Here is a 24,334-nt window from a genome sequence, read left to right on the forward strand (position 1 = left end):
AAGTTGTGGTCATAGCCTGAAGCCACCAAATGACTGTGTATAGGCACTTCTAATCCTTGAACCACCCCTCAAAGTTTCACTCTTATCTTTCCAAAAGCTTTATCTCCAAGCCAACACTGAACCCCTACCAATTTAGAGTAAATAGTAATAATAATAAATAATAATAATGGCTACCATTTATTGAGCACCTATTCTACTGTGTGCCAGGCATTATGCTAGGCACTTTTCATACAATACCTAATTTAAATCCTCACAACAACCCTGTGAGGTAGGTATTATTATCGTCATTTTACATGAGGAACTGGGGCTCAGAGAGATTAAATAACTCTATCGCGCAACCAAAAAGTAGTAGAGCTGGGATTCAAACCCAGAACAACCTGACTCCAAATCCCATGATCTTGTGAACTAGAGTAGAGGCAGAGGAGAAAGGGCCAAATTCAAGAAAAATTTTTGGAGTGGAATGGATATGATATGCTGATTAGTAAGATATAGGAATGAATTTAAGCCCATACATGTTTCTAGCTGGTGAGCCTATACATAGTGTAATGAAGGTAACCAGGATTGAGATTCAGGAGGAACGCACTTGGTGGAGAAATGAGTTGAGTCTATATGGACATGTCCATAGAGGCGTCCAGTAGGTGAAAAAAATACAGATCTAAAGATGAGAGGGAAGTTGGGGCTGGAGATATACATTTGGGAATCACCAGTATATCAGAGTTAGTTGAGGACATCAGGATAGATGATACCATTTGGGGAGTAAATAGACAGGAAAGAGAAGTGGACCAAAGAGAATGCTGAGAGCACCAGCTCTGAAGGCATAAGCAATAGTGGAGGAATTCTCAAGGAAGTTGGGCATGGCAGAGTCAGACAGGGAAGAGAAGTATAGGAGGCAGCCTACCGTGGTGGCTAGAAGCCATGGTCTGGGTTGAGAGCAAACCCAGAGTTCCCAGAAGGCAGAAGAGACTGAGTTACACTTCGAACACAGCCCTCCAACACCAAAAACTCGGAAGTATTTGTTAAATGAATGAATGCCAAAATGCCCCTACCCTGGTGTGTCCTAAAGCCTGGAGCTTATGACTTCACCTTACTCTTGACACCCCAGTACTAAAAATATGGAAGCCTAGAGGAGCTAGAGAATTTATTGAAGAGGCTTAAAGAGAAACATGATTCATTTGAATTGTAGAGTAAGGTAAAAATTAAAACCAGTTTCCGTTGTCTGGCAGTCCTGTAAGTCCCCCTGCCCAACCTTGCTCTGCGGTAACATGGGGACTATGAGAACAGGGAAGGGTATTTGGGGCCACAGACAGGGTGAGAATAGCCTGTCAATTGCCTAAGAAGTCCTCTGCTGAGCCCAACCTGAGACCAGCTTATGGGCCTTACCTAGGTAGGAAGATGACGGGGACATGGGTGGGACATTTGAGGGCAATGAGTAAAGGAAGTCAGGGGACCAGCCCCACAACTTGGGAGAGGATTGGGGGAGAGGTTCCAGCCCTCTGGGCAGGGACCAGCCCTGGGGCTTAAGTGAACTTGCATAGGCACATGTGAGATGGGGAGGGGCAGGGGGAGAGGAGGGACAGTGCAAACTCTCTGGAACAGTCTCTCTCATACATGGGTGAAGAGGCTGAGGTGCTCCCCAGAAACCTAGTGACTCGACATGTTGAAGTATGGGGTGGGAGCTGGACATCCTTGGGAAGCCCTGAGGGGCTGATGAAGCAGAGTTCCTGGTATCCTCAGAAGCTGGGCCTCCCCTCCATGGGGCTCACAGAAAGTCAAACAGCCTGAAATTCTTGGCTACTCCAGCCCAGGAAAAATTGGGGGAGGAAAAAAGAAAGAAAAGACATGTTTCAGGCCCAGAGGGTGAGATGAGTCTGCTGGTTAGTGGAGTTAGGGGTCTGAAGGAACCAGCACACAGGGCAGACATGGTGTGGGTTGCAGGGCAGAGCAGAGATGCTTCTGGAAAGCCACCAGCAGCTCAGGCAGCTGAGGGGGCCTCTGGTAAAGGCAGGATACAGGCAGGCCTAACATAGATGGTGACAGGAGGAGGCTAGAGTTCTAGGGTGCAAGACTGAGGCAGCAGGCAGGAGACAGTTAGGAGGTGGGGCAGATGAGTCAGTACTATGGGGAAAAGTGGAGACTGGTACACATGCTTGAGGGGCTGGGGTTAATGGAAGGATGATACATGTAGCTCAGTGAATGGCAAAAGGGAACTAAGTGGGGGAAGGTGTAATAAGGAGGTGAACAGGCCTTCAGAGCACCAACGGTGTCAATTCTTGATGTGGGGAAGAAGGGGGCGGGGGACTAAGAAGGTAGCACCACATGAAAGATCCGGGGAAATCCTGCTCAGTGGTTAGTGGGCAGAGGGACAAGCTGGGGCCAGCTGCAGGTTAAGGGCTGCAGTACAGATTGGGGGATATGCCCTGCCCTCACTGCACCTAGCAAGCAGTTAGCGCATCTGGATTTAGTTCCGTTTATTTCCCTTTCAGGTACCAGACAAAGTAAAAAAGACGGACGAATGGCAAGAGGGATGCAGCTGTCCAGGGAGAGGGCAGGATGGAAGTAGGGGAGGGGCCCTGTTCACATCACATCCACAAAGAACTCACTGGGGTTTCCCATGGCCATGCGGAAGGACTGTCTGCTGGCTGTCAGTTCGGGGGGCACAGAGGCCAGGTCTCGGCCAGGAGGGGCTCCTGGGGGCCCCATGGCCGCGGGTGGTGGGGGCATCATCAGCATGGGGGGACCGTAGAGAGGGGGCACGCCAGGGGGGCCGTAGCTTGGGTGCGTGTGGTGGCTGCGCAGGCTGCTGGCCAGTGAGTGGTGGCTGCGGTGGCTATGCTCGCTGGCAGCAGGCCCAGAGCGCTCGCTGGGTGCCCGCTCCCGCGGCCCCCGCAGGCTGCTGCGGGTTGTGTGGTCCGATTCGCTGCCGCTGCCACCCGACTTTGAGTCCCCAGCCTTTGGGTCTTTCTCCTTCCGTCGGTCACTGCCGCTACGGTTGGAGCCACTGCTTCGGCTGCCTGTAGGGACAGGCAGAGACAGGGTGGGGGGGCACTCAGAGCTCGCGGAGGAAGACCGGGGCTCGCCTGTGGCCCCGTACGCAGTCCTCTCGGCCTTACCTTCACTATGCTGACTGCTGGCGCTGCCTCCGCCATAGCTGTACCCCAGCTCTGGGAAGCCTGGGTGTGGATTGTAGGGGTGCGGGGGCGGCGGGTACTGGTAAGGGAAAGCCATGGGCCATGGCGCGGCCCCCGGGTGCGGCAAAGGGGCCAGCGTGTCCTGGTCAGAGGCGCCGCTGGAGCCGTCATGATCACGGAGAGACAGGCCGGCCATGTCTGCGGAGGGAGGGTGTGATGAGCCGGGCCTATCCCTTGCCCCCTCCAACACTAGGTCAGGAGAAAGAAGTTCCCAGCCTAGGTCCAGTGGGCCCATTTGGGATGATAGCAACAGACTGTGAGTTTCTCCCCAGAATGGGAGGAGGCATAGGCCAATTATCTGTCACTCCTTCAAACCTCCTCTTCTACCCAGCAGAGATAGTGGGGCTGTCTCCCCTCTGAAAGGCCCTGAGTCACCACTTAGATGCTCAATGCCAAGCCCTGACAGCCAACTCCCAGTCCCATGAAGGGCCCTTACAACGCTTTTGGTAGTTTTTCCTCCTTCCTTAGTGGGCTGGAAGTGGCAAAACTTGTATTTGGCAGTTTATTCCTGTTCATTTAGAGGGTTAGGAGATAGGGGAATGTGGGAAGCTGAAATACCAGACAGCCACTAGGTATTGCATACCTACAATTCATCAGGTAGAATACAAAGTACTTAGGTCATGCAAATATTACCACAACCCTATGAAGAAGGTATCAGTCACATTTTTCCTAGATGAGGAAGGTGAAGTTCAGAGAGGTTAGATGACAAGGCTGATGTCAGCCCAAATTGTTGCCAGAGCAGAAAGTTGCTTACTTTCTCCTCACCTTTCTGGATGAGGTTTATTAGTAAGAAATAGGGAGCAGTCTGGGGAAATTTCAATGAAGTTTTGCACTGCCCCCTTACTTAGGACTTAAAAAATAGCCATTGAAAGCTAGAATGAACATAGTGCCTTTCAGAGCCTTCCCATATAGAAGGCTTGGCTGGGATCAATTATCTGGTGCTGCTGGGGAAGTGGGAGCCAGGTGGAAAGGGCCTATGAGAACTTAAGTGCTCCTTCTGTGCTCTGCACCCCACCCCCGAGGCCTGGTTCCTCACAGTACCTGTCTCACTGCTTTAACATCACTTCTTGCATGAGTCTGGCTCCCCAAGTAGACTGTGTACTCCTTAAGAGCAAGGCTGCCCCCACAAATATTGGAAGTACTTGGAAGGGAGTATAAGGGGCCACTAAAACTGATTACCTGCCTGGAACACCTCTTGCTCACATTCCATCTTTATCAGGTCCCAGAGCTCCCAGAGAGCTGTAATTGCCCTAGGGGCCAGCAGTCAGATGCAGACAGAACCCTTGGTTCCAAGCCCTTAAGTGAGCTAGCCCAACCTTCCAGGGGAGAAGAGGTCAGGAGTGGGGCTCTGAGGGGGCAGAGGCAGACTGTGGAATCTGCCAGCCAAGCCATCAACCTGTCAAGGCCAGCAGCTGGCATGGGGTGATAGTAAAAAGCAGGCTTGCCTTGGATCATGCCAGAAAGCTGGTGACTACTTCAGCCTCTAGCCTGTTGTCCTGAGGGGACTGACTGTGTGCTCCTGGGACTACCCAGGTCCCCAGTGTTTCCCTTTGAGTCTGTCACACTCCTGGCTGAGGAGACCTTGGCTGTGAGTAGGAAAAGGCCTGCTCTGTCAGCATCTTCCTGAGCTGGGCCTCTGGTGGCCTTGGTCCATGGGAAGAATCCCCAGGAAGCCCCAGGGATAGAACAATGTCTCAAGCAAAAGCTACAGCTACCCTGAGAAGCTGTCTGTCTCTGGAGGTTTGGGGCCAGGGCTGACTTCTGCTAATGGTGATAATAAGCACATGACTAAATCTAAGAAGCCATTGATTGTAAGATGCACCCAAGTTTCACTGTTACTGAGATGGGAAAAAATGTTCCCCTTAGAATTAATTAAATATATGAAAATGGACAACTATTTTAGAGCATGTACTGTAGGCCAAACATGGTGCTAAAAGCATTATACGCGTTATCTCGTACCATCCTCAAAACAGCTCTATGAGATAGGTTCTATTACCTCCACCTTAGATATCAAGATACTGAGAGGCTGTCACTTACTCAGGTTCACACAGTAAGGATGGAGCCAGGATTTGAACTCAGAACTGTCTAATTCCAAAACACTATGCATCTATCACTACTCCATGGAGCCATGCTGAAGCTACTGAGCGCCAGTCCTTCCACCAGGGATTTGTACTCTGCAGAAACAGCATTTGTAGTCCCTCAAACCTCAAATGAAGCACTTTTAAGAGTTAGTTTGTGGACTCTAGCCAGCACTACTGAACTGAGAGAAGGCTCCCTCAAGCAGAGGTGGCTGCTAGGGGTGGGCTTCAGCTCTCAGCCCTGAGCAATGCTGCCCTGAGGACTCCCCTTCCCAAAGGCTGTCTCTAGGTTCTGAAGGAAAAGGGAATTCCTTACAGCTCTCTCCTGCTTAGCAACCCTCACTTGCTTTGCATTTTCTTAGGATCAATCCAAACTCTTCAGTATAGCTTGTAGAGCTCTCTGACAACTGGCCCTGACAGCTTCTCCAGCTTCATCCTGAGGCACAGCTCATACTCAGGGTCTGAGGAGGCTGTGCACTTGGTGCCTTAGGCCAGCTCCAGGCCTATGGCTTGGTGGTGCCTTGGTGGAACCTGTTTGGTGCTGGAAGGGTGGGAACTCTGTTTGGCCTTGTAGAGGCAACATTTATGCAACACCACACACATAGGGCTGCCCCAGGTAGTGGGAAGAAGTAGAGGTCTGGAGTCATAAAGCATGGGACCAAAGACCTAGTTCCTCTGCTTCTATCTGCTAAACATGGGGTGGACTATTTAGCTTGTACAAGTCTTAGTTTCCTCATCTGAAAACAGGGATAGTAACCCATCTCCTCAAGGGTTGGAGGGGAGTTTGTGAGACCTAAATGAAAGTGCAGGATGATGCTTAGAAACAAGCAGCATGGTGCCAGGCACAGAGTAGGCACTTAGGAGGCCAGCCCCAAGAGGGGGGTGCACAGCAGGTGAACATGCTGGACTGGACTCTGCTTTCACCATAGAACTCTCAGACCTTGAGATGGGTCCCAGCTCTGCTGTCCCATCATGGGAGTTCTCTGGAGGCTGCTGCTGCATCCCCAGGTATCTCCCCACCCCCAGCCAGAAGAGAGGGCAAGGAGGTGGGGGAGACACGTACTGCCACAGAGGTCGCCGAAGATATAGTAGCACTGCTCGGAGAAAGTGATCTTGTTGACAGTGTGGCGGATGAAGCCGGCTTTCAGCAGGTTGCTGGCATACTTGCGGGCCTCTCGCCGGTCAGTAAAGCCTTCCACGTTGTGGTACAGCCAGTCCACCACATCTGAGCCTGGAGGCAAGGCCACCACTTGATTGTGAGGCCCACTTGACTTGAGCTTATCTGGCCTCACAGAAGCCTTGAGGCTGGGCACTGGTTCCAGCTCAAAGGCATGGTGCAACAGAGTTCCTGGGCCCCCAGCCTCCCTGCCCTATCATTCCCCACCCAGTTCTTCATCCCACCATGGTGCCCTCTCACCAATGAAAGCGTTGGGGATGGTAATCTTGAGCCACATGCGGTCACGGACCTCCAGCCCAGATTCAGGGGAGGCCATGGCTTTTACAATGGCAGCCATGTCACTGTGGATGGACAGGTGGAAGTCATCTAGGCCTGGGGGTGGGAAGCAGAATGTTGAGGCATAAAGGGCTATGGAGCTAGGCAGACAGGAGTTTGCACTCCAGTTCTACCCCTAATAACTGTCGACCAGTGGTGGGCAAATTATTGACTTCTTGGACCCTCAGTTTCCCCTCTGCCAAAATAGGGACTTTAATATCTATTTTGCAACAATGTTTAAAGAGAAGATTAAATAATGTAAATGAATGTGCTTAGCAGTGTGTAATGTGCATGTTATAACAAAAATGGCAGGCACTTATTGAATGCTTACTTTATGCCACACACTGTGCCTGATGCTTCACTTATATCCTCTCACTAACCCCCCAGGAACTGGTAAAGTGCATATTATTAGTCCCATTTTACAAGAGGAAACTGAGGCTCACTGGGTGCTCAATACCAGTTCAGAAGCAAACACTATTTAGGTTGGGTGTTCACTGAGGAAAGCTTCAGTGTGAGCTAGCTGGAATGAACTTCATCCCCTCTGCAGCCCCTGATGCTCAAGCAAGAGCCTCCATGTGGGCCTTCATCAGTCCCTTCCACCAGGCCGTTTGCTGGGCCCAGGGCCCAGGGTTGGACACTCACGCTCTGTGTCAGGAATGGAGCTGGTGATAGATGAGCTTGTGGAGGTGATGGTGCTCAGGGAGGGGCTCATGCCGTAGGCAGGGAAGGTGCCAGTCATGGCTGCAGTGTGGGAGACCCAGGCTGCAGGGTCAATGGGCCGGATGGGTTCGCCTGCAGGGAGGGTGAGGAGTCAGGGGCTGCCTGCCCTGCTTATTGCTGGGCCCAACAGGGTAGGTGTGAGGGTTCAGGGCAACATGGAAGGAGAGACAGGGCTCACATATGCCAAGCACCAGCTTTAAGGCCAAGTTCCCCATCCACTTACTCCTAGGTAGTGTGAAGCAACCACGTGGACTTGGGTCCCAGCACTTGGCTACAGTCAGGGTGATGGGCCTGAAAGCAAGGGTGTCCCTAGTGAGGGCAGAATGTGTGGATGCCAGACCAAGCCCCTTGCCTGATAGCCAGAAATGCCTGCCCTCTGGTCCCAGTGCTCCATCCCATCCATACCCCGGTTTGTGCACAATCTCCCGCAGTACCCGGACAGCGTCATCATTACTCATGTTCTCAAAGTTGATCTCATTTACCTGGGGAAGAGGACCAGGAGTGGGATAAGCAGCTGTGTTGGGGAGCAGAGAGAGGAAAGCTGAGCTTGGTGGCATGGGGGTCTTCCCCCTTCTATGAAGAGGCCTCTGAATGAGCAGGGTAGAGGGTAGGGACATCTCCCCACTCCCTATCCACACCTCCACCCCGAGTGGGCAAAGTACCTGTAACAGCATATCTCCTGGCTCGATGCGTCCATCAGCAGCCACAGCCCCACCCTTCATGATAGAGCCAATGTAGATGCCTCCGTCACCACGTTCATTGCTTTGGCCCACAATGGAGATGCCCAAGAAGTTATACTTTTCTATAGGGAGTAATAAGACCTTGAGAGGGGAGCAAGATTCCTACCCAAATTCTGAACCCCTTATTAGAGAAGGGTGGAAAGAGATGAGAACATTTATTGAGCTTGAATCACACAGTGTGTTCAGCATGCTCAAAATGCTTTCATTTAACCCATGCCAGCTGTGAGGCAGGGATTCTTAGTCCCATTTTACAGAGTAGGCAACTGAGATTCACAGAATTTAGATGACTTTTCTAAGCCATTAAGTAGCAAAGCCAAGATTCAAACTCAGATTTAAATTCCAAAGTTGGGGCTCTTTTCATTACATCCAGCTATATTCTACAGAGAGTACCCAGGGCAGACATCAGAGAGAAAGAATATGATGGCTGGAAATGGGAAGTGGTGGAGGAATCAGAAATCACTTCCTCCAGGAAGCCTGCCCAAATGCCATTCTCTGCTTCCACAGCTCTGTGCTTATCTCTGTCATAGCACTGATCATGAAATACTGAAACCATCTGTTATACACCAGTTTAGGTTTATGAAAGAAAGAGAGCTCCTTGAGGGCAGAGAGCACCTCTTGTGCCTCTCTGAACATTTGAGTCTTCCCAGGGTCTGGCAGACAGTAGGTGCTCAGGAGGGTCGTTTCACCAGACTCACCCATGTTGAGAGTGACCGTGATGATGTTGAGCGACATGGTGGAGTCCGTGATGCTGCTGAAGGATGAGGACTGGAACAGACAGAGGCCCTGAGTATCAGGTAGGGGTGGCAGAACTCACTGCTCTCGCCCAGCTCCTCCTCAAGGTGAGCCCTCAGCACCACCTCCCCTAAGATTCTAAGCACTGACCTGAGGGGAGAGGAGCTAAGGAAGCACAAACCCTGGACTGCCTAGGCAGGGCTCAGTCTGTCCCCACCCATCCCCAGCATCTCAGGCCCCATACCCGCTCAATCCGTGAAACCTTCTGCTTCCGCCGCCGCCGCTTGTGTCTTCTCATGAGGCGTGAGGCGCTGCTCTGCTCTGTGGAGCTGCTGAACCTGTGGGGCCCACAGTCGTTCCCCACCAGGCTGGCCCAGCCCTGCCCCATAAGAGGCACTGCAGGGCCTAGGTCCCCAACAGAAAGCCCGTATCCCTCCCAGAGGCCCAGCATCCTCAGGGTTCAGAGCAACTCGGGGGTCACCAACATCATGGTACCCAGGAAACCAAAGCCCCACCTGCTGGTGGAGTCATCCTCATCCGAATCAAAGAAGCTGGTAGTCTCCAACTCGCTGCTCATAAGGGTAGAAGAACTATCATAACCCCCTGGTTCTCGCCGCCGCTCCCCCTTTGCAGTTCCATTTAGCCGGGTTGCTGCAGGGGATGGAGGCAACTAGGTTCACAGTGCCCAATACAGAGGGGCAGAGAGGAGAAAGGGACGGGCCAGGGCTGCTCTGGGGCCAGGCATATCCAGAGCTCAGCAAGTACAGCAAAGATGCAGGTAGCTAAGTGAAAGCTGTGGGAAGGGTATAGGAATGGGGAAGGCATGTGTTCAGGGAAGACGCACTGTGCTCTGGGCCATCCCTCCGGCGTGGCCGCTCCCGCTGGGCAGACACCAAGGAGTCTGTCTCTGTGTCATTGTCCAGGTTCTCCTGGCTGCCCCCACCAGCATGAGGGCTGCAGGGAAGAGAGGACTTGGTGGAGGAGGGGGCAGACTGGGGGGTTCCTCCCCCAGCCCCGGGCTAAGATGACGTGGCCCTCCCCACGTGCCTCCCCACTCTCAGGTCACACTCACTGGAAGGATGGGGGCCGGGAGTCCCCAATGCCTCCTGTGCGCTCCATGGGAGGTGGCAGTTCCGAGGGGTTGTCAGCACAGAAGGGTGCTGGCTCTGGGTGTGCGCCCTCAGCTGACACCAGCTGAGGGGGAGAAAATGGATGGGCAGTATGGTGCAGGGGTGCCAGGGAAGAAGAGGTAGTGGCCTCTGGCAGGGCATGAAAACCTGAGGTGAATGAAGCAGGGGACATGCAGGGAGAAGTCCCAGGGCACAAGGTCAGCTAAGATGAGCAGCAGATCCACTGCTATGTTGATGGGGGGCTGGGAGGCATGATGGGCAGTGGGATGGGGCAGACAACAAGGGTCAGAGCTCCAAGGCTGAGGTTGGCAGGTGATAGAAGGGAATCCCAGGCAAATTGCGTCAAAGGCTCAGGAGATACTTTTGTCTCCAATGTGCATTTCCATCTCTCCCTTCCCTCCTTCCCCACTTCCCACCACTCCTCCACTTTTCACCCAGGCTACAGAACCTGGGATGAGAAATTCTGAATTTTACAATTCTTTCAGAAAACTAAAGGAAGGTTCAGATACAGAATCTTCTGAATTCAGATTTGGAGTCTTCTGCTCCCATCTTAGCGGAGCCTTTCCTCTGTGCAGCCCACTGCAGGAATGCAGGAGGAGGGAAGGCTGGGGAGGGCTCCTTACCCAGGATACCACCCGGCCATTGAAGCAGGGCAGCTTGGCATTGTCATCCGAGATCTCTTCCTTCACCACTCTGCAGGGAAGGAGGGTATCAGAGTGAGCACTCTGGGTGGAGATGGAGGTGTCCCCACTCTCAGCCCCCTCCACCCTACTCTGGGAATGAATCCATCTGAATGAGAGCCTGTTCAAATGGGAGCAAGGCAGCTCTTTAATAACCCCCAGGAAGGCACCAGCTCTGCCTAGGCCAGCTGCGTTCCTGGGCCTTCCTCTCAGTCATCAGATGATTTCAAATTACCCGACAAATCACTGTCCCCTGTAAATACAGCCACTGCCTGGAATTTTGAGTGTTTACCCATCCCCAACATGGCTCTCCTGTGCTGGACCTCTTCTTTCCTTCTGACCTTAAACTAAGAAAAAGCTCACCCTCATTACTGTCCTTCCTTCTCAACTGGGAATCTTAACTTTCTTCTGGGAGGTGTGGATGGGGAATTTAAGGAAATCAGCAAAGGGGAGAAGACATTTACTGAACATCCCCCACTGCCATTATGATAGCAGTAACAATCACTCTCATTGATCACAAATTACAGGCCAAGTACTAAACTGAGCACCTTACTTGTATTATTTCATTTAATACTCACAGCAATGCTGTAGGATAGATACAGATGGGCAAACTAAGGCTCAGTTGGTCCAGAAATTCTCCAATAGTTGCACTGCAAATGAGTGAAGAGCTGGACTTTGCATCCTAATCAGCCTGACTCCAAGGCCCTTATTCTTACCTATTATATCATCTTATCTCCCTACAGTTAGAATTTATCACCTTCACATCAGCCTTATTGTGTAGATAGATACCAAGGATCTTCACTTTACAAATAAATAAGGAAATTGAGGAACATTCAGTAACTTGCCCAATGCCAAAGAGCTAGATGTCAGAGCTGGAATTCAAGCCCAAGCTCATCTGAATCCAAAACCCATACTCTTCCCATGCTACTTCATATCCTTTCCCAATAATGACAGAAGTGATAGGGGTCTGTGTGGAGGGTGGGTGTGAAAGATAGTGATGTGGGGCATGGCGGGGGTGGATATGGTTACAGGCATGTAGTTTGGTGTGGGGCAGGCAGTAAGGCAAGAAATCAGACCATGACTATAGTTGGGGGAAGGGAATGGAAAACTTTAAGGACCCCCAGACTGTATCATACACCCTAGGAGGGCAGAGCTGGGAAGACGTGACTGGGCAGGAGGAAGACACATGCCTGGAGTTGTGAGCAGAGGGAAGACAGCAAGGAAGAAGGCTGCAAAGCCCAGTCCTCCCTTGTTCTTGGAGCAGCTTCTGCCCAGAGCTGGGAACGTGCTTGGCTCCTTGTGATGCTCACATTCTTGGACTCACAGCCAAGTTTGAAGGCCAAGCCTGCCCTCCTCCCTCCCATCCAGCTCTAGCTTCATCATTTTCAACCTCCGAGCAACCCCAAGAAAGCAGCTTGAATCATCCTGCTCAGGCCGTCCATGGCAAAAAGCCTGGAGACAGAACAGGCTAGAAAGAAGAAACACAGACACAGCTCAGTCCCAACAGACCGTTTGGCCACAGGGTACCCCCAGGATTGCAGCCTCCTACGTGAACCAGGGCTCAAAGGAAAAGGGGGTATGTGGGCCACATGGTAGGGACTGTAACTTGCTTTGGAGAAGGTCTCCCCATGGTGGGAAACACCTGCTGAGTCTCCCCCCCACAGCTCCACACTACAGATGTCTTCTCTTTCTGGAGGTCACTGACAGGTTGCCAAGACTATGCTGATTCATAATGATCAGCTAATCAGCAGCCTTGGGGACCTCAGACAGACCCCACTCTCCCACCATGGAGCTGAGTGGCTTAGGGTTCCACAGCACTTACATACTCATATGCACACGTGTGTACATACAGATGCATGCAGGTGCACATGCACACACACAAACTCATACCCCAAGTGGAGTAGGACAATCTGATTCAAATTCCAATTCTGCCACCTATTAGTAGTCTTCCTGTCTTAGAGAAGTTTACCTTTTTCAAGCCTTTGTCTCCTGGTAAATGGGGTTTGTAAATGCCTGGCACAGTCCAGGCATACAATTAAAGCTAGTTACTAACTTTGTCACTTTTTAGCAGGGTCCATATTCTCTTTCTAACTAGGTATAAGTTAAGTTTCAAAGGGCAGGGACCAAACAAATCTGCTCATCACTTACTGTTCATTCAATTAAAAAGCCTTTGCCAAGAGTTCAGTGGGTTTTGAATCCTGTGCTTGCCACTTCATGGACCTCAAAAAGCATCAGACTGGGAGGCTGCCTTGTCCTCAGAGATTATGTTCCAATGGACAGTTCACGTAAGTATACTGCAAGTGGGAAATGGTCAGAACTATAGGAGCAGCAGATGTTTTTACTGGGCAGACATTTGCTGAGTGTTACTTAGATGTCAGGTCCTGTCTAGGAGCTGGGTAGGTTAGGTGTAAGGATAAAAACCAAGTGACGTAACTTTAAAAGCTCAGCCCAGAAAAAAGACAGGAGAATTTGGACCCAGGGAAGAGAAGTGCCCCAGGTGAAGGTCCAGAGGCAGGCTACTATGTGACAGGGAGCTGGGAGCAACACAGTTAGTGGTCCAACTTCCCACGTTACTCCCTCCCACAGCTCAAGGCCACCTTGTTGTTCCACCACCATCTCCTCAGTGCTGAAAATGTTTTCCTTTCTCCACTTTCCAAATAAATTAAGAGGGCTAGGTTTGAGCCTACTCTGAGTTTGAGAAATACCTCTGGAGACCAGATGGGAACTGGGGAGTCATCAGGCCTTACAAACCAGACCTCAGAGGCTGAGCCTGGAGAGACTGGAGAGAGTGGCCTTTCTCCTCTGAGCCACTTTCCTGTCAGGGGGTCACTGGTCTCTGCCCAACCCTCCTCTTATGAGCTAAGATAAGTGGCAGCCCTATTAACTCTACAGTTTGCCAAGGCTCATCATCTCCCTCAGAGAGAATGTATCTGTTAAATGGTGATATAATAATACCTACAATTGTGTGATTAAGACCTTAAATTTTGGAGCCAGATTCCTTATGTTGAATCAAGCTCTGCCACTTAGCTGTGTGATCTTGGATTAAGTTTCCTGTGCTCCAGTTTTCTCATCTATAAACTGGTGATACTACTACATATTTCATAGCTGTTAGGAGGATCAAAGGAGTAAAGATTTGAAAAGCATTTAAATCAGTGCTTGCACACTGTAAGCACCATAAAAAGTTTATCAAATAAATGAAATATCTATATATTTAATATAAACACACACACACACACACACACACTTCTCAGCTATTAGTCCTCTGTGACAAGTAACCCTACCAGGTCTGCTAATTAATTCTGTTAGGAAAGAGTATAAAACCTAAATGGGATTTATTCCCACTAGGATGTTTAAACATTTTAACAATAAGGTATGAACAAAGGGCCACGTGGTGGAAGCTGCTCTGGCTGAGAGTGGGGGTGGGGGAATTGATAAGGGCCTGGCTATACCTGTTTGAGTTTTTCAAACCTACCAATAATATTAAGACAAATGTAAAGGAAAGATATAACCGGCTTAGGCGATGTCCGGGAAAGAATTTGAACCCTGTAGTACTCAGCCAATGAGGAACCAGGGGAGGGACTCGCGTACTAGGAGATAAATTATTGGCGCCAAACTCCCCAGGTGTGCCTGCCCACCAGACACCCGATCTTGCAAGACTTTCATTAAAGCCTTGCTCCGCTGTCCTCTTTGTCTTCGTGTCCACTTATTGAATTTGGACCAGTGAGTGTGTTTCTCACAATTTGGTGGCTCGTCCGGGATCCTCTTGCCCGTGCAAGGTGGGAGCCCAAGCGGAGTGGGAAGACGCGTCCTGCCTGGCTTTGGGCGGCCTGCTCGGTCTGGGCATCTCACCTTCACATGGAAGCCGAGGGGGGAGACCCGAGACTGTTGTGCGGAGACAGTGTGACTGATGCAGGGGAGAAAATGCAGGCACCGCAGCAACCAGGCAACCTCGTGCACGAGCCAAGGTGGGAAAATTGGTCTATAAGTACTGCCTTGGTGGTTGGGCATTTTTCAGAGGTCAAGTGTGTGTGGCTGAGACGTGTAATATCGGGGTGTGTGCAAGAAACTTCCATTATGGGGGATTGAGTACACAGGGATCTCAGACACAGGGACCTCTTGAAGGATGGGAAATACAAATTCTAGGCCTAGGGAAGCAGGGAAAGGGAACCACATGAGCTCCCTTGGAATTACCCCCAGATAGCCTGCTGGGGTGAAGGTTACGGTACTGGGGGGATGTCTCCTGTACCGGGTTAAGGACAAACAGTAGATGATCAGATTTTGCTGTTTTGTCTGGATTAAAGTTAGATCAGATGAAACCTGGCTTTGCCAGGTTTGAGTTATTTTTTTATGGTAATAAAGCCTCCAGTTCACCTGAGGAATCTGTTGGTTACCAAGGGCGCTTCCCCTATTTCCCCTAACACCAGAAAAGGGAAAGCTAGGGAGGGGGAAATACAAGAGACATCCCAGGACAAGCCCTGGTGTTGGGAGAGCGTTGTGTGTTTTCCTCGGTCCCTTTCCCCGCCGCAGCCGCAGCGGAGAGTTGGGGGGCGGGGACATGGCCGTGAGGTGGAGTGAGAGTTTTGTTTGGAGTTACTCCTGGAGAGAGAAAGTGAGGCCGCCTCAGGAGGGAGGGGCACCCTGGGAGGTTGGAGAGAGAAAGTTTGAAATTAAAAGGTTGTGCACTTTGAGGATGCTGGTGGCCGAGGAGCGCCCCAGGGGTTGGGGGTTCCCTCTTTAAGGATTCTTTAGGAGTGTGGCCGGCACCTGGAGGTGTAGACTTGTTAGGTGGTCTCAGGTATCTTTGATGAGACATTATATTTCTTATCAGTCCTCTGGGTAATTCTACAAAATTAGCTTAACACAAGAAATTTACTGCTTTTAGTCCCCTCCCAGGATGGCAGCTTCCTGGTTTGGGAGCTTATCAGGACTGGCTGCCCTTCTATCAAGGGGGGCAGAGTTATTGTATGCTAATAAGTAAGTTGAGGGTCTTGCGTCTTGACCTCCTGGGTATTAAAATGCAATCTTTGGGGTGGAATCCTTCCTACCTTTTGCTATGTTGTTTACGGCTGCGCCTGCATGCTGAATTGATTTCCTGAGTTGCAGACTATTTTGGAGTCAGAAAAAAAAAAAAGCATATAGGTAAAGTTAAAAAAAAAGAAGAGGCTGGGCCTGTATGATTAACATAATAAAGACAGGCTATGCTGAGGTACCCTCTCCTTTATCTGAGGAATATTCAAACATTCCAGGCCAAGTTGCTCCTGTCTTTTTGAGCTTTAATTAATTAACTCTGGGTCTTTTTAGTGGACTTTCCTGGCCTTTTTCTCTTTCCACCAAACTCATATCTATTTAACATTGAGACCCACTTTCTTGTCTCCCTCACTGGGTAAAATTGGAACATTTCCAGAATATCTCGCCTGGCTTTAGCATATCTGCACATCAACAGGCGTTCAGAGGTGGAAAGAAGTATGGCTTTAGTGCATTTGCAGCTTTCCTCAGGTAGAAAGAAGATTCATCTCCATATCAATGGGTAATTACCTGGGCAATGGAGGGCTATTCTGTATCTGAGAGGTGAGGGGGAGGGCCGGTTTTTGGCTGATGCTGTTGCCTGAAAAAGAGAAACAGCTCCAGACTGCAGCTTGTGAGTAGTAAATAGATTTAAAATTTTATTTCTCCCTTTGACTGATTTCACTTTAGAGGTATTTTGCCCCAAGATTTCTTCTCCCTGGACTTAACAACATAAGAAGGACTTAAGAGTTTCCCCTTGCCTTCTGGGGAATCCACCAGGAATCCCAAGATGGTTCCATTGAGAGAGGTCCCACTAGGACAAAGGGGAAATTTATTAATGCTCCCCTCACGGGTACTGCGGTGAGAAGTTTTAAGAATTGCTAGAAGATCCCATTGGCCTAGTGGACCAACTAGATAAATTCCTGGAACCTAATATATATACTTAAGTTGAACTGATGTCCATCATGAATATTCTAGTCCCTGGTGGTGAGAGAGGGGGGGTGATGAAGAGAGTTACTGTGTCCATTTGGAAACAAAAACACCCACCGGGCCAGGGTGTCCAGTCAGGGGAACAAAAGTTCCCAAATGTAGATCCTAGATGGGGTAATAATCTAGGGGACAATTAAAATGCAGGATCTTCGAGGGCTAATTATAAAGGGAATTAGGGAATTGGCCCCAAGATCTCAAAATGTTTCTAAGGTGATTGAAGTCCAATGGGAAAAGGAAGAAACCCCAACTGCATTTTCATAGAGACTCAGGGACCAGATGAGAAAATATTCAGGACTTGACGCAGAAGCTCAGGTAGGGCAGGATCTTTTAAAAATCAATTTTGTAACCAAAAATTGGCCAGATATATCTAAGAAATTACAAAATTTAGATGTATGGAATGAAAAACCTAGAGAAGAATTACTGAGAGAAGCTCAGAAAGTGTTAGAAGAGAGGCTAGAAGCTTGTATTTCAAATTTTTAGAGGGAGAGCCAGACCCTCTCCAATGGACCCAGTGGAACTGCAAATTCTAGAGGAATTGAAAGCAATCTTTAGTCACCTCCCCAATCCTGGTACTCCCATCTTTGAGAAGCCATTTCACTGGTTTATTACTGTTGAACAAGGTTCCCTGTAGGGGTTTTGACCCAAGCCTGGGGAGAAAAGAAACAACCAATAGCCTTTATGTCTAAACTATTGGACCCTGTCTCTTGAGGATGGACTGAATACATTCAGGCCATCGCAGCCATGACCTTACTGGTGGAAGAGAGCAGGAAATTAACTTGGAGGAACCCTCACGGTCAGTAGTCCTCACCAGGTTCGGGTCATACTTAATCAGTGGGCTGGGCGCTGGCTAATAGATTCTACTTGAAAAAGATGACCTGATCTTAACCACACCTGTCTCAATCTGACCAGCTGCTTGTGTGCAGGGGAAGCTGAAGGCCAATCAGAATTGAGCCATAGTTACACAGACCTCATAGAATATCAGACTTGGAGTAGTCCATACCTTTGGGAAAATTTGGACAGAAAGAGGCCTCATACACAGTAAAGGAAAGGAATTAATTCATGGGGAATAATTAAGGAGGTTCTGGAAAATCTTGTACTTCCAGCTGAGATTTCTATAACGCATGTGAATGGTCACCAGAAAGGAAGTTCTTATGAAGCTACGGGTAATAGGATTGCTGATGTAGCTGCTAAAGAGGCTGCATCTGAGGATGAAATTAGATTTTTGAACCTCGCTCCAAATATCCCTAAAATCTCATTGATCCCAAAGTTTTCCAAGGAGATTAAGAAGCTACAGGAGGTGGGGGCATCTCGAGATGAGAAAGGACGGTGGACGTTACCAGATGGGAGAGAAATGATGGGCCAGCCTATTATGAGCTGATGAACATGTTACACAGGGGGAGCCATTGGGGTCCTCAGGTGATGTGTGATGCTTTGCTAAAGGTTTATGGGTGTATTAGCATTTACACTATTGCTAAACAGGTTTGTAAGAGCTGCATAAGGTGCCAAAGAATTACTAAGAAGTGTATGAGAAAGCCAGTATCTGGAGAGGGACTCCCAGGAATAAGACCATTCCAAAGTATTCAGATTGACTTTACTGAGATGCCGAAAGTGGGAAAGCTTAAATATTTAGTAGTGATTGTTGACCATCTCACTGGATGGGTGGAGGCCAACTCATTAACAACTGCAATGGCAGGATTAGTGATAAAGGTACTTTTAGAGCAAGTTATTCCTGGGTTTGAGTTAATAGGAAATGTTGATTCAGATAACGAGAGTCATTTTACTTCAAAAGTACTACAGGGAATAATTATTATATGAGCTACCGTATCTGGGAAGGGCAACAGACTTGCCCACTATAGAAACAAAAGATCAATTTTTAAGAGAGTATGTGCTGGCCATGTCTTCTAACTTCTCTCAAGCTGAAAGGACTCCTCACCCAGATTGCCCCACTTGAGTTCTTCGCTCACTGCTTCCAGCCTAGAGACCTGGTGTTAGTAAAATCCTGGAAAGAAGATGGACTCCAGCCAGCTGGGAAGGCCCCTCCCAAGTGCTCCTGATCACGGAGACTGCAGTGAGGACGGCTGAAAAGGTTGGACTCATTACACCAAAGAAACTGACTGGGGGATCTGGGGACAAAACAGAATTGGCAGGTGTCCCAGGTGGCTAACCAACCCTTAAGGCTGAAACTAAAAAGAACCTAAAATGTTAACTTTTATCCTAACTCTGTATTTCACAGGCAAGTCGTAGAGAGCCCTAATATGGGAAGGAACTCCTGGTTATTCTGTCAAATTGGTAATCAATATCACTAAAACATCAAGCCCCCAAGCCATTAGGTTTGATGCTTGTCAGGTTTTCTCTTGTGGTGGCCTAAATGACCAAAAATAGCTTTCTGGAGATAATAAGTATCTCTGTCCTGAATGGACAAATTTTAATAGAATAAAAAGGCAAGTAGGCCCCCATGTTCAAGGTGGAGCAGTGTTTGGTGGACTATCCAGTTTCAAGGGTGGACGGCCCCTCATGCAGCAGAAAAATCTTTAAAAAGCTCCACTTAGCTAAAGGAATTCCTCCTGACAATTGCCAGGGCAGATAGTGTAACACCCTTTTATCACGGACTCAGTGCAGATGTCATTGGAGTAGATCCCGTGGGAAGGTTTGGTCTTAATTTAATCAAAGGCAAGACTTCACCCATAGTGGCCACCCCCAATCCTGAGAGAAATAAATAACAAGCCAGGGCTTCCCCATAATGACCCTAGACTAGTTACTGTAACAGATAAAATATCTAAAACAGACTCTTGAAATAGAGACAGATAATGGAGACACCAATGCCTGGGTAAGTGGGTTAAATTTTCAGTACTCGCTTTGAATAAAAGCGACTGTTACGTATGTGCTGCTGGATGGCCACAGGTGCAGGTGGTCCTGTTCCCTCTGCTAGGACACAGACCCCACTGGGATGAACTGCATGTTGGCCCTGTACCAGGACAAGGACGCTTGGGAAAATGAGACTTGCAAGGGCTTGTCTTTACTCTTTCATGCACCAAAGAAGACCCAAAGGCAGTCCCCTCTTTTTCTATAGGGAAGATGAATCACTCCTCATGCCTCTCTAGGCAAGGGGAAGGTTTCAGAACTCCTGTGGGGAACTACTGACTTGTACCCGTGTCCAAAATGACTCTAAAGAGGGCAACTTCTCAAAATTACGCATCCCCCAAGCGGATGTTTGGTGGTACTGTAGAAAGGGGTACCTGTGCTACTCGTTCCCACCCACCTGGACTGGGACTTGTGCTTTAGTCCAATTGGCCATTCCATTTACCCTGGCATTTCCCTCCACACCCAGTGAAAAAAATGTTCATGGAAGTCAAGTGTATACATTGACTCAATAGGAGTCCCTGATGAATTTAAAGCTATAAATCAAATAGCTGCCAGATTTGAGTTGGCACTATTTTGGTGGTCCACCATCAACAAAAACGTAGATTAGATCATTGACTATACCAGGGATGCTCTTCAAGGAGTAGCCAGTCAACTAGTTGCTACCAGCAAGATGGCCTGAGAAAACAGAATAGCATGTTAGCAGAAAAAGGAGTCTGTTATGTTAGGAGGAAAATATTGTACTTTTATAGAAAGGTATAGTTACCTCTGTTTTAACATCCCTTGTTATATAGTTGTGAGACTTTTAACTGCTGTAGGATGCTGTATTATCCCTTGTGTTAGAGGCTTGACTCAAAAGCTTATAGAGGCAGCCATAAACAAGATTAGAGAAATTTGAGAAAGAACCAAGTATAAATTAAAATACATTACTGGGAATAAAATCAGAAATTATTAAATAAAAAGGAGGGAATTGTTAGGAAAGAGTATAAAACCTAAATGGGATTTATTCCCACTAGGATGTTTAAACATTTTAACAGTAAGGTATGAACAAAGGGCCACGTGGTGGAAGCTGCTGGGCTGAGAGTGGGGGTGGGGGAATTGATAAGGGCCTGGCTATACCTGTTTGAGTTTTTCAAACCTGCCAATAAGACAAATGTAAAGGAAAGATATAACCGGCTTAGGCGACGTCCGGGAAAGAATGTGAACCCTGTAGTACTCAGCCAATGAGGAACCAGGGGAGGGACTCGCGTACTAGGAGATAAATTATTGGCGCCAAACTCCCCAGGTGTGCCTGCCCACCAGACACCCGATCCCTCGCTCCGCTGTCCTCTTTGTCTTCGTGTCCATTTACTGAATTTGGACCAGTGTGTTTCTCACAACTGATAAAAACAAAATCAAAGTCCACTTCATTTTTAGCTTTGTTCTCAATCTTATTAAAATGGCTTACTCTAATCTTTCTCAAAGGATGGTTCAAGTACCACTGATGTATGCCAGATGGCTTCAGGAGTACCTGAATGAACATTTAATTCAGTGGTTAGGTATTTGTTTTTAACATATTTTAGAAAGAAATAACAGAAAATCAGACCTGTAATTTCTTATTGAGTCATGCTAAGAAAGAGTGAGTGTACTGACAGTGGATTTTAAGAACAAAATTAAAGTCAACAGTGAGTGGATGTAAGGAGGGCCCTCCTATGACTGCAGTTAGGCCTGGCTTGAGAGCAGCTTGGGGACACTGGAAGTACCAGCAGCCCAGAAAGGTTTAGGCTTAAAGGTGGGGGCTAGTGGGCTGAAGGATGAGTTGGGAGGATGGAGGAGGGTTGGAGACACAACCCTATCTGAGTCCCTAAAGGCAAGTGGCCCCAAGATAGCCTCAGCTCACTAGACTTGAGCTGATTTTTCCCAGTCCCATATCCTGAGGCAGTATCTTGGTCTCTTCTAACTCTATTCCACTCTTACCAGGCCAAGGCACCAGCCCCGTCACTCCTATCCCTTGAAGACTGATCCCTCTTCACAATCTTCCAATCAAGGGTGTATGTCTCCAGACAGTGGCCAGCCAATCATTACTACACCAGTAGTACCCACTTCAAGGTAGTAACACCACCATAAACAAGGACAGGAGCTGCACAGTACCTCCCAACTCGTACAAAGCACCTCACACATACGATCTCCTGCGCCCATCGAACCCTGAGTTCCAGGGGGGCAAGGTGATAGCAAAACATGCCAGGCAGAAGAGAGGGAAAGTGCTTGCTTCCCAGGGCCAGAAGGGCAGGGGTCCTTGGAAAGAAGCCAGACTGGTGAACCCTGGGGAGAATTTCTCCCCTCAGCTCCAATGAACATTGCAGGCCTCAGACTAGGGCTGGAGAGACAGCCTTTAGGGCTGGAAGGCTGGGGAAGCCTTCCCCACAGGCCTCCAGGCCCAGTGCCCAGTTAGTGTGGGGCAGGCTAGTGTGGGGGCCTCCCCCTCCCCCAGTCCTCTGGGAGTTGGGGAGGGGGTTAGTGAGGGGATGGCTAGGCTCCCCCTCCCAGGCCAGCTGCTACAGAACCTTCTGGCTCCAACATTCCATCCCCTCTTAAAGGGGAAGTCACTGCTTCTAAACTGTCCAAAGCCCTGCAGTTGGGTGGAGAAGACCCCGCCAGAGAAGGGAAGACGAAGAACACCGAGAGACTCCTGCTGGCCCTCCCATCCAGGCTCTGAGGCCCTTTCCAAGGTCTCCCTCGTAGTCACCATCTGGAGGAGAAAGGCCCCAATCCTGAGGTGCAATCAGCACTTGGGCTAGTGGGGATTTCTCCTCAGGACTCAGGCGCTCTGCTCCCTTGACATCATCCCAAACACCCCACAAGGGAGAGGAGAGATAGCTAAATAAACATCAGATCTGTAGACCTTAGCTTACAGCGTGGTGCCTGAGCACCCACAACCCCCCTTCCCCCCCCCAGTTCAGTCCCACAGGCATAGCCTTCAGATGCAGGATACTCCAAATATAGCCGAGTTGTGGAGCTAAAAAGATGGAGAAGGTGAAAGCCGAGTGCCGAACACTCAAGTCTATGATAAAAAGGTGGCTTTCTTGGCAAGAGGAGGGCTGGGGACTCTGGCCTCTAGAATTGGGTGGAGAGGGTGTGCGTCTATAGAACGCTGGTCTCTGAGGAAAGGAGGCTTGAATGGGCTGGAACTCTGCTCTTGGGCAGCTGGACATTCTCTTAAACTGGGGGGCGGGGGGGCAAGGTTCCCCACAAGAGGCGAAAGTAGAGTCCCCAAGAGGGGCTGGAACTCCAGCCTCTGAAGAAGCCAAAGGGGGCCCAAATGGCTGAGTCGCCCCCTAGAACTGGGAGTAGGGCTAGAAACCAGTGCAGAAAGGGGAGTCCAAACTGGCCGATCGGGCCCCAGAAGCGGGAGGAACCTGGGTCCCCCGGAGGCGAGGTGGGGGCCATCCTCACCCGAAATCGTCGTCCATAGACTTGAAGAAGAACTTATAGCTGGGTCGCTGCAGAACGCCCTTAAAGTCCGCCAAGGTGACGCGCTCGGCGGGCAAGGGCAGCTTCACCAGGTACGGCGTTTCCTGCCCGTCCAGGTGATAGATGATCTTGGTCTCGCCCATGGCTCCGGCCTCGGGCCCGGCGGCCCGCGCGCGGCCTGCTCGGGCGGCCGGGCCGGGCCTCTCGGGCGGCGGCGGCGGCGGCGGCGCTCGGCGCGGCCCAGCGGCTCACCCCAGGTCCGCGGCCGGCCGCGGCGCCAGCTCCCTTGTTCTCCGGCCGCCCCCGGGTCCCAGCGCCGCCTGCCGCCGCTGCGGCGTCGCTTCCGCTCCCCACTCTCCCGACTCGGCTGACGACTACGACTCTTCCGGTGGCCGTGGCCCTCCCGGCCCTGGGATGCGTCCCGGCTCGCTCCCCTCCTCCGACCCGGCACAGCCCCGCCCCGGCGCGGCCCCGCCTCCGGCCGCTGCAGAACCGCACTGGCCTAGTGCTGCTGGCACGGACCTCCGCCGGGCCCAGCAGACATCCCGCCCACCAGCTGGGCGGCGCGCTCGGGCTCCTGCGCTCCGGTCCCGCAGGCCCCCCAAAACGGAAGGGCAGACTTCACCAGGACGGCATTCTCACTCCTCCAGACCCTGGCTCTGGACCCCAGCGGGATCGGCTGCTCCTCTGCAGCTGCGGAGGGGTAAAATGCAGAGGTCGCTTTGGTCCCCAGAGATGAGGTGGGGAGGATTCTGACAGTGTATCACTGGGTAAAAATGACCCCGACATGGCTCTTCAGGGTTTGGTGAGAAGCGTAGCTGCTATTATTGAGTCTACCGCACTCAGCTTCTTGAGGACAAAAGAGGATGGAGTTCTGATTCCTTCTTATAATTTCAGTGCAAAATAATGACATAATAAGTGGCTTGAACACAGAATGAAGTGTGCATGACTAGGACAGTAAGTCTTAAACCAGAAATAGGTATAATCGGTTCCTAATCTCACTCCTTAGCTTTTGTTTAATATTGAGACCTACTTGTGTGCAAGGCATACTATATAAGATACAGCAAAAACGAGACAGATAAGGCTGCCCTCAGGAAACCACTCATCTGGAAGGACACACACGGGCTTGTAAATAAATTATTTCAGAATGACAAATACCGTGAAGAAGGCAAAATGGAGTGATGTGATAGGTAACAAAGGATTATGTGGGTGGTCAGAGAAGGTCTCTTCCATTTGAGCTAAGACCCACAACTATAAGGAAGCAGCTATAA

General features: G+C 49.9%; 1 protein-coding gene across 3 annotated transcripts; it reads right to left on the reverse strand.

Moving 5' to 3' along the window:
- Positions 1–148: 148 nt before the first annotated feature.
- Positions 149–23,435, reverse strand: DVL3 (dishevelled segment polarity protein 3). 3 transcript variants are annotated; one of them, XM_073231996.1, is made up of 16 exons: positions 23,046–23,435; positions 10,704–10,773; positions 10,023–10,144; positions 9,795–9,904; positions 9,466–9,601; positions 9,195–9,288; positions 8,914–8,983; positions 8,141–8,280; positions 7,884–7,960; positions 7,702–7,769; positions 7,401–7,550; positions 6,684–6,815; positions 6,330–6,515; positions 3,111–3,326; positions 2,601–3,011; positions 149–1,791 (listed from the first exon to the last, which is right to left on the reverse strand). In XM_073231996.1, exons 1-16 carry the CDS (start codon positions 23,204–23,206, stop codon positions 1,760–1,762), a joined length of 2,175 nt encoding a protein of 724 aa, XP_073088097.1. In that variant the 5' UTR covers positions 23,207–23,435; the 3' UTR covers positions 149–1,759. The 3 variants fall into 3 exon arrangements, with proteins under 3 accessions (XP_073088097.1, XP_073088099.1, XP_073088098.1); XM_073231998.1 differs by having other exon boundaries at positions 6,330–6,497; positions 23,046–23,431; XM_073231997.1 differs by having other exon boundaries at positions 149–3,011; positions 23,046–23,433.
- Between the last annotated feature and the right edge of the window lie 899 nt (positions 23,436–24,334).

This window comes from Manis javanica, chromosome 3 (assembly GCF_040802235.1).
Source record: "Manis javanica isolate MJ-LG chromosome 3, MJ_LKY, whole genome shotgun sequence".
Lineage (NCBI taxonomy): Eukaryota > Metazoa > Chordata > Mammalia > Pholidota > Manidae > Manis > Manis javanica.

Coding starts and splice junctions, on each gene's coding strand:
- DVL3 (XM_073231996.1), bottom strand. CDS start 23,206: ATGGGCGAGACCAAGATCATCTATCACCTGGACGGGCAGGAAACGCCG. Junction 10,145..10,703: donor ATGGCCGGGTGGTATCCTGG/GTAAGGAGCCCT, acceptor TCTCCCCCTCAG/CTGGTGTCAGCTGAGGGCGC. Junction 7,961..8,140: donor CAGGAGATATGCTGTTACAG/GTACTTTGCCCA, acceptor CCTCTTCCCCAG/GTAAATGAGATCAACTTTGA.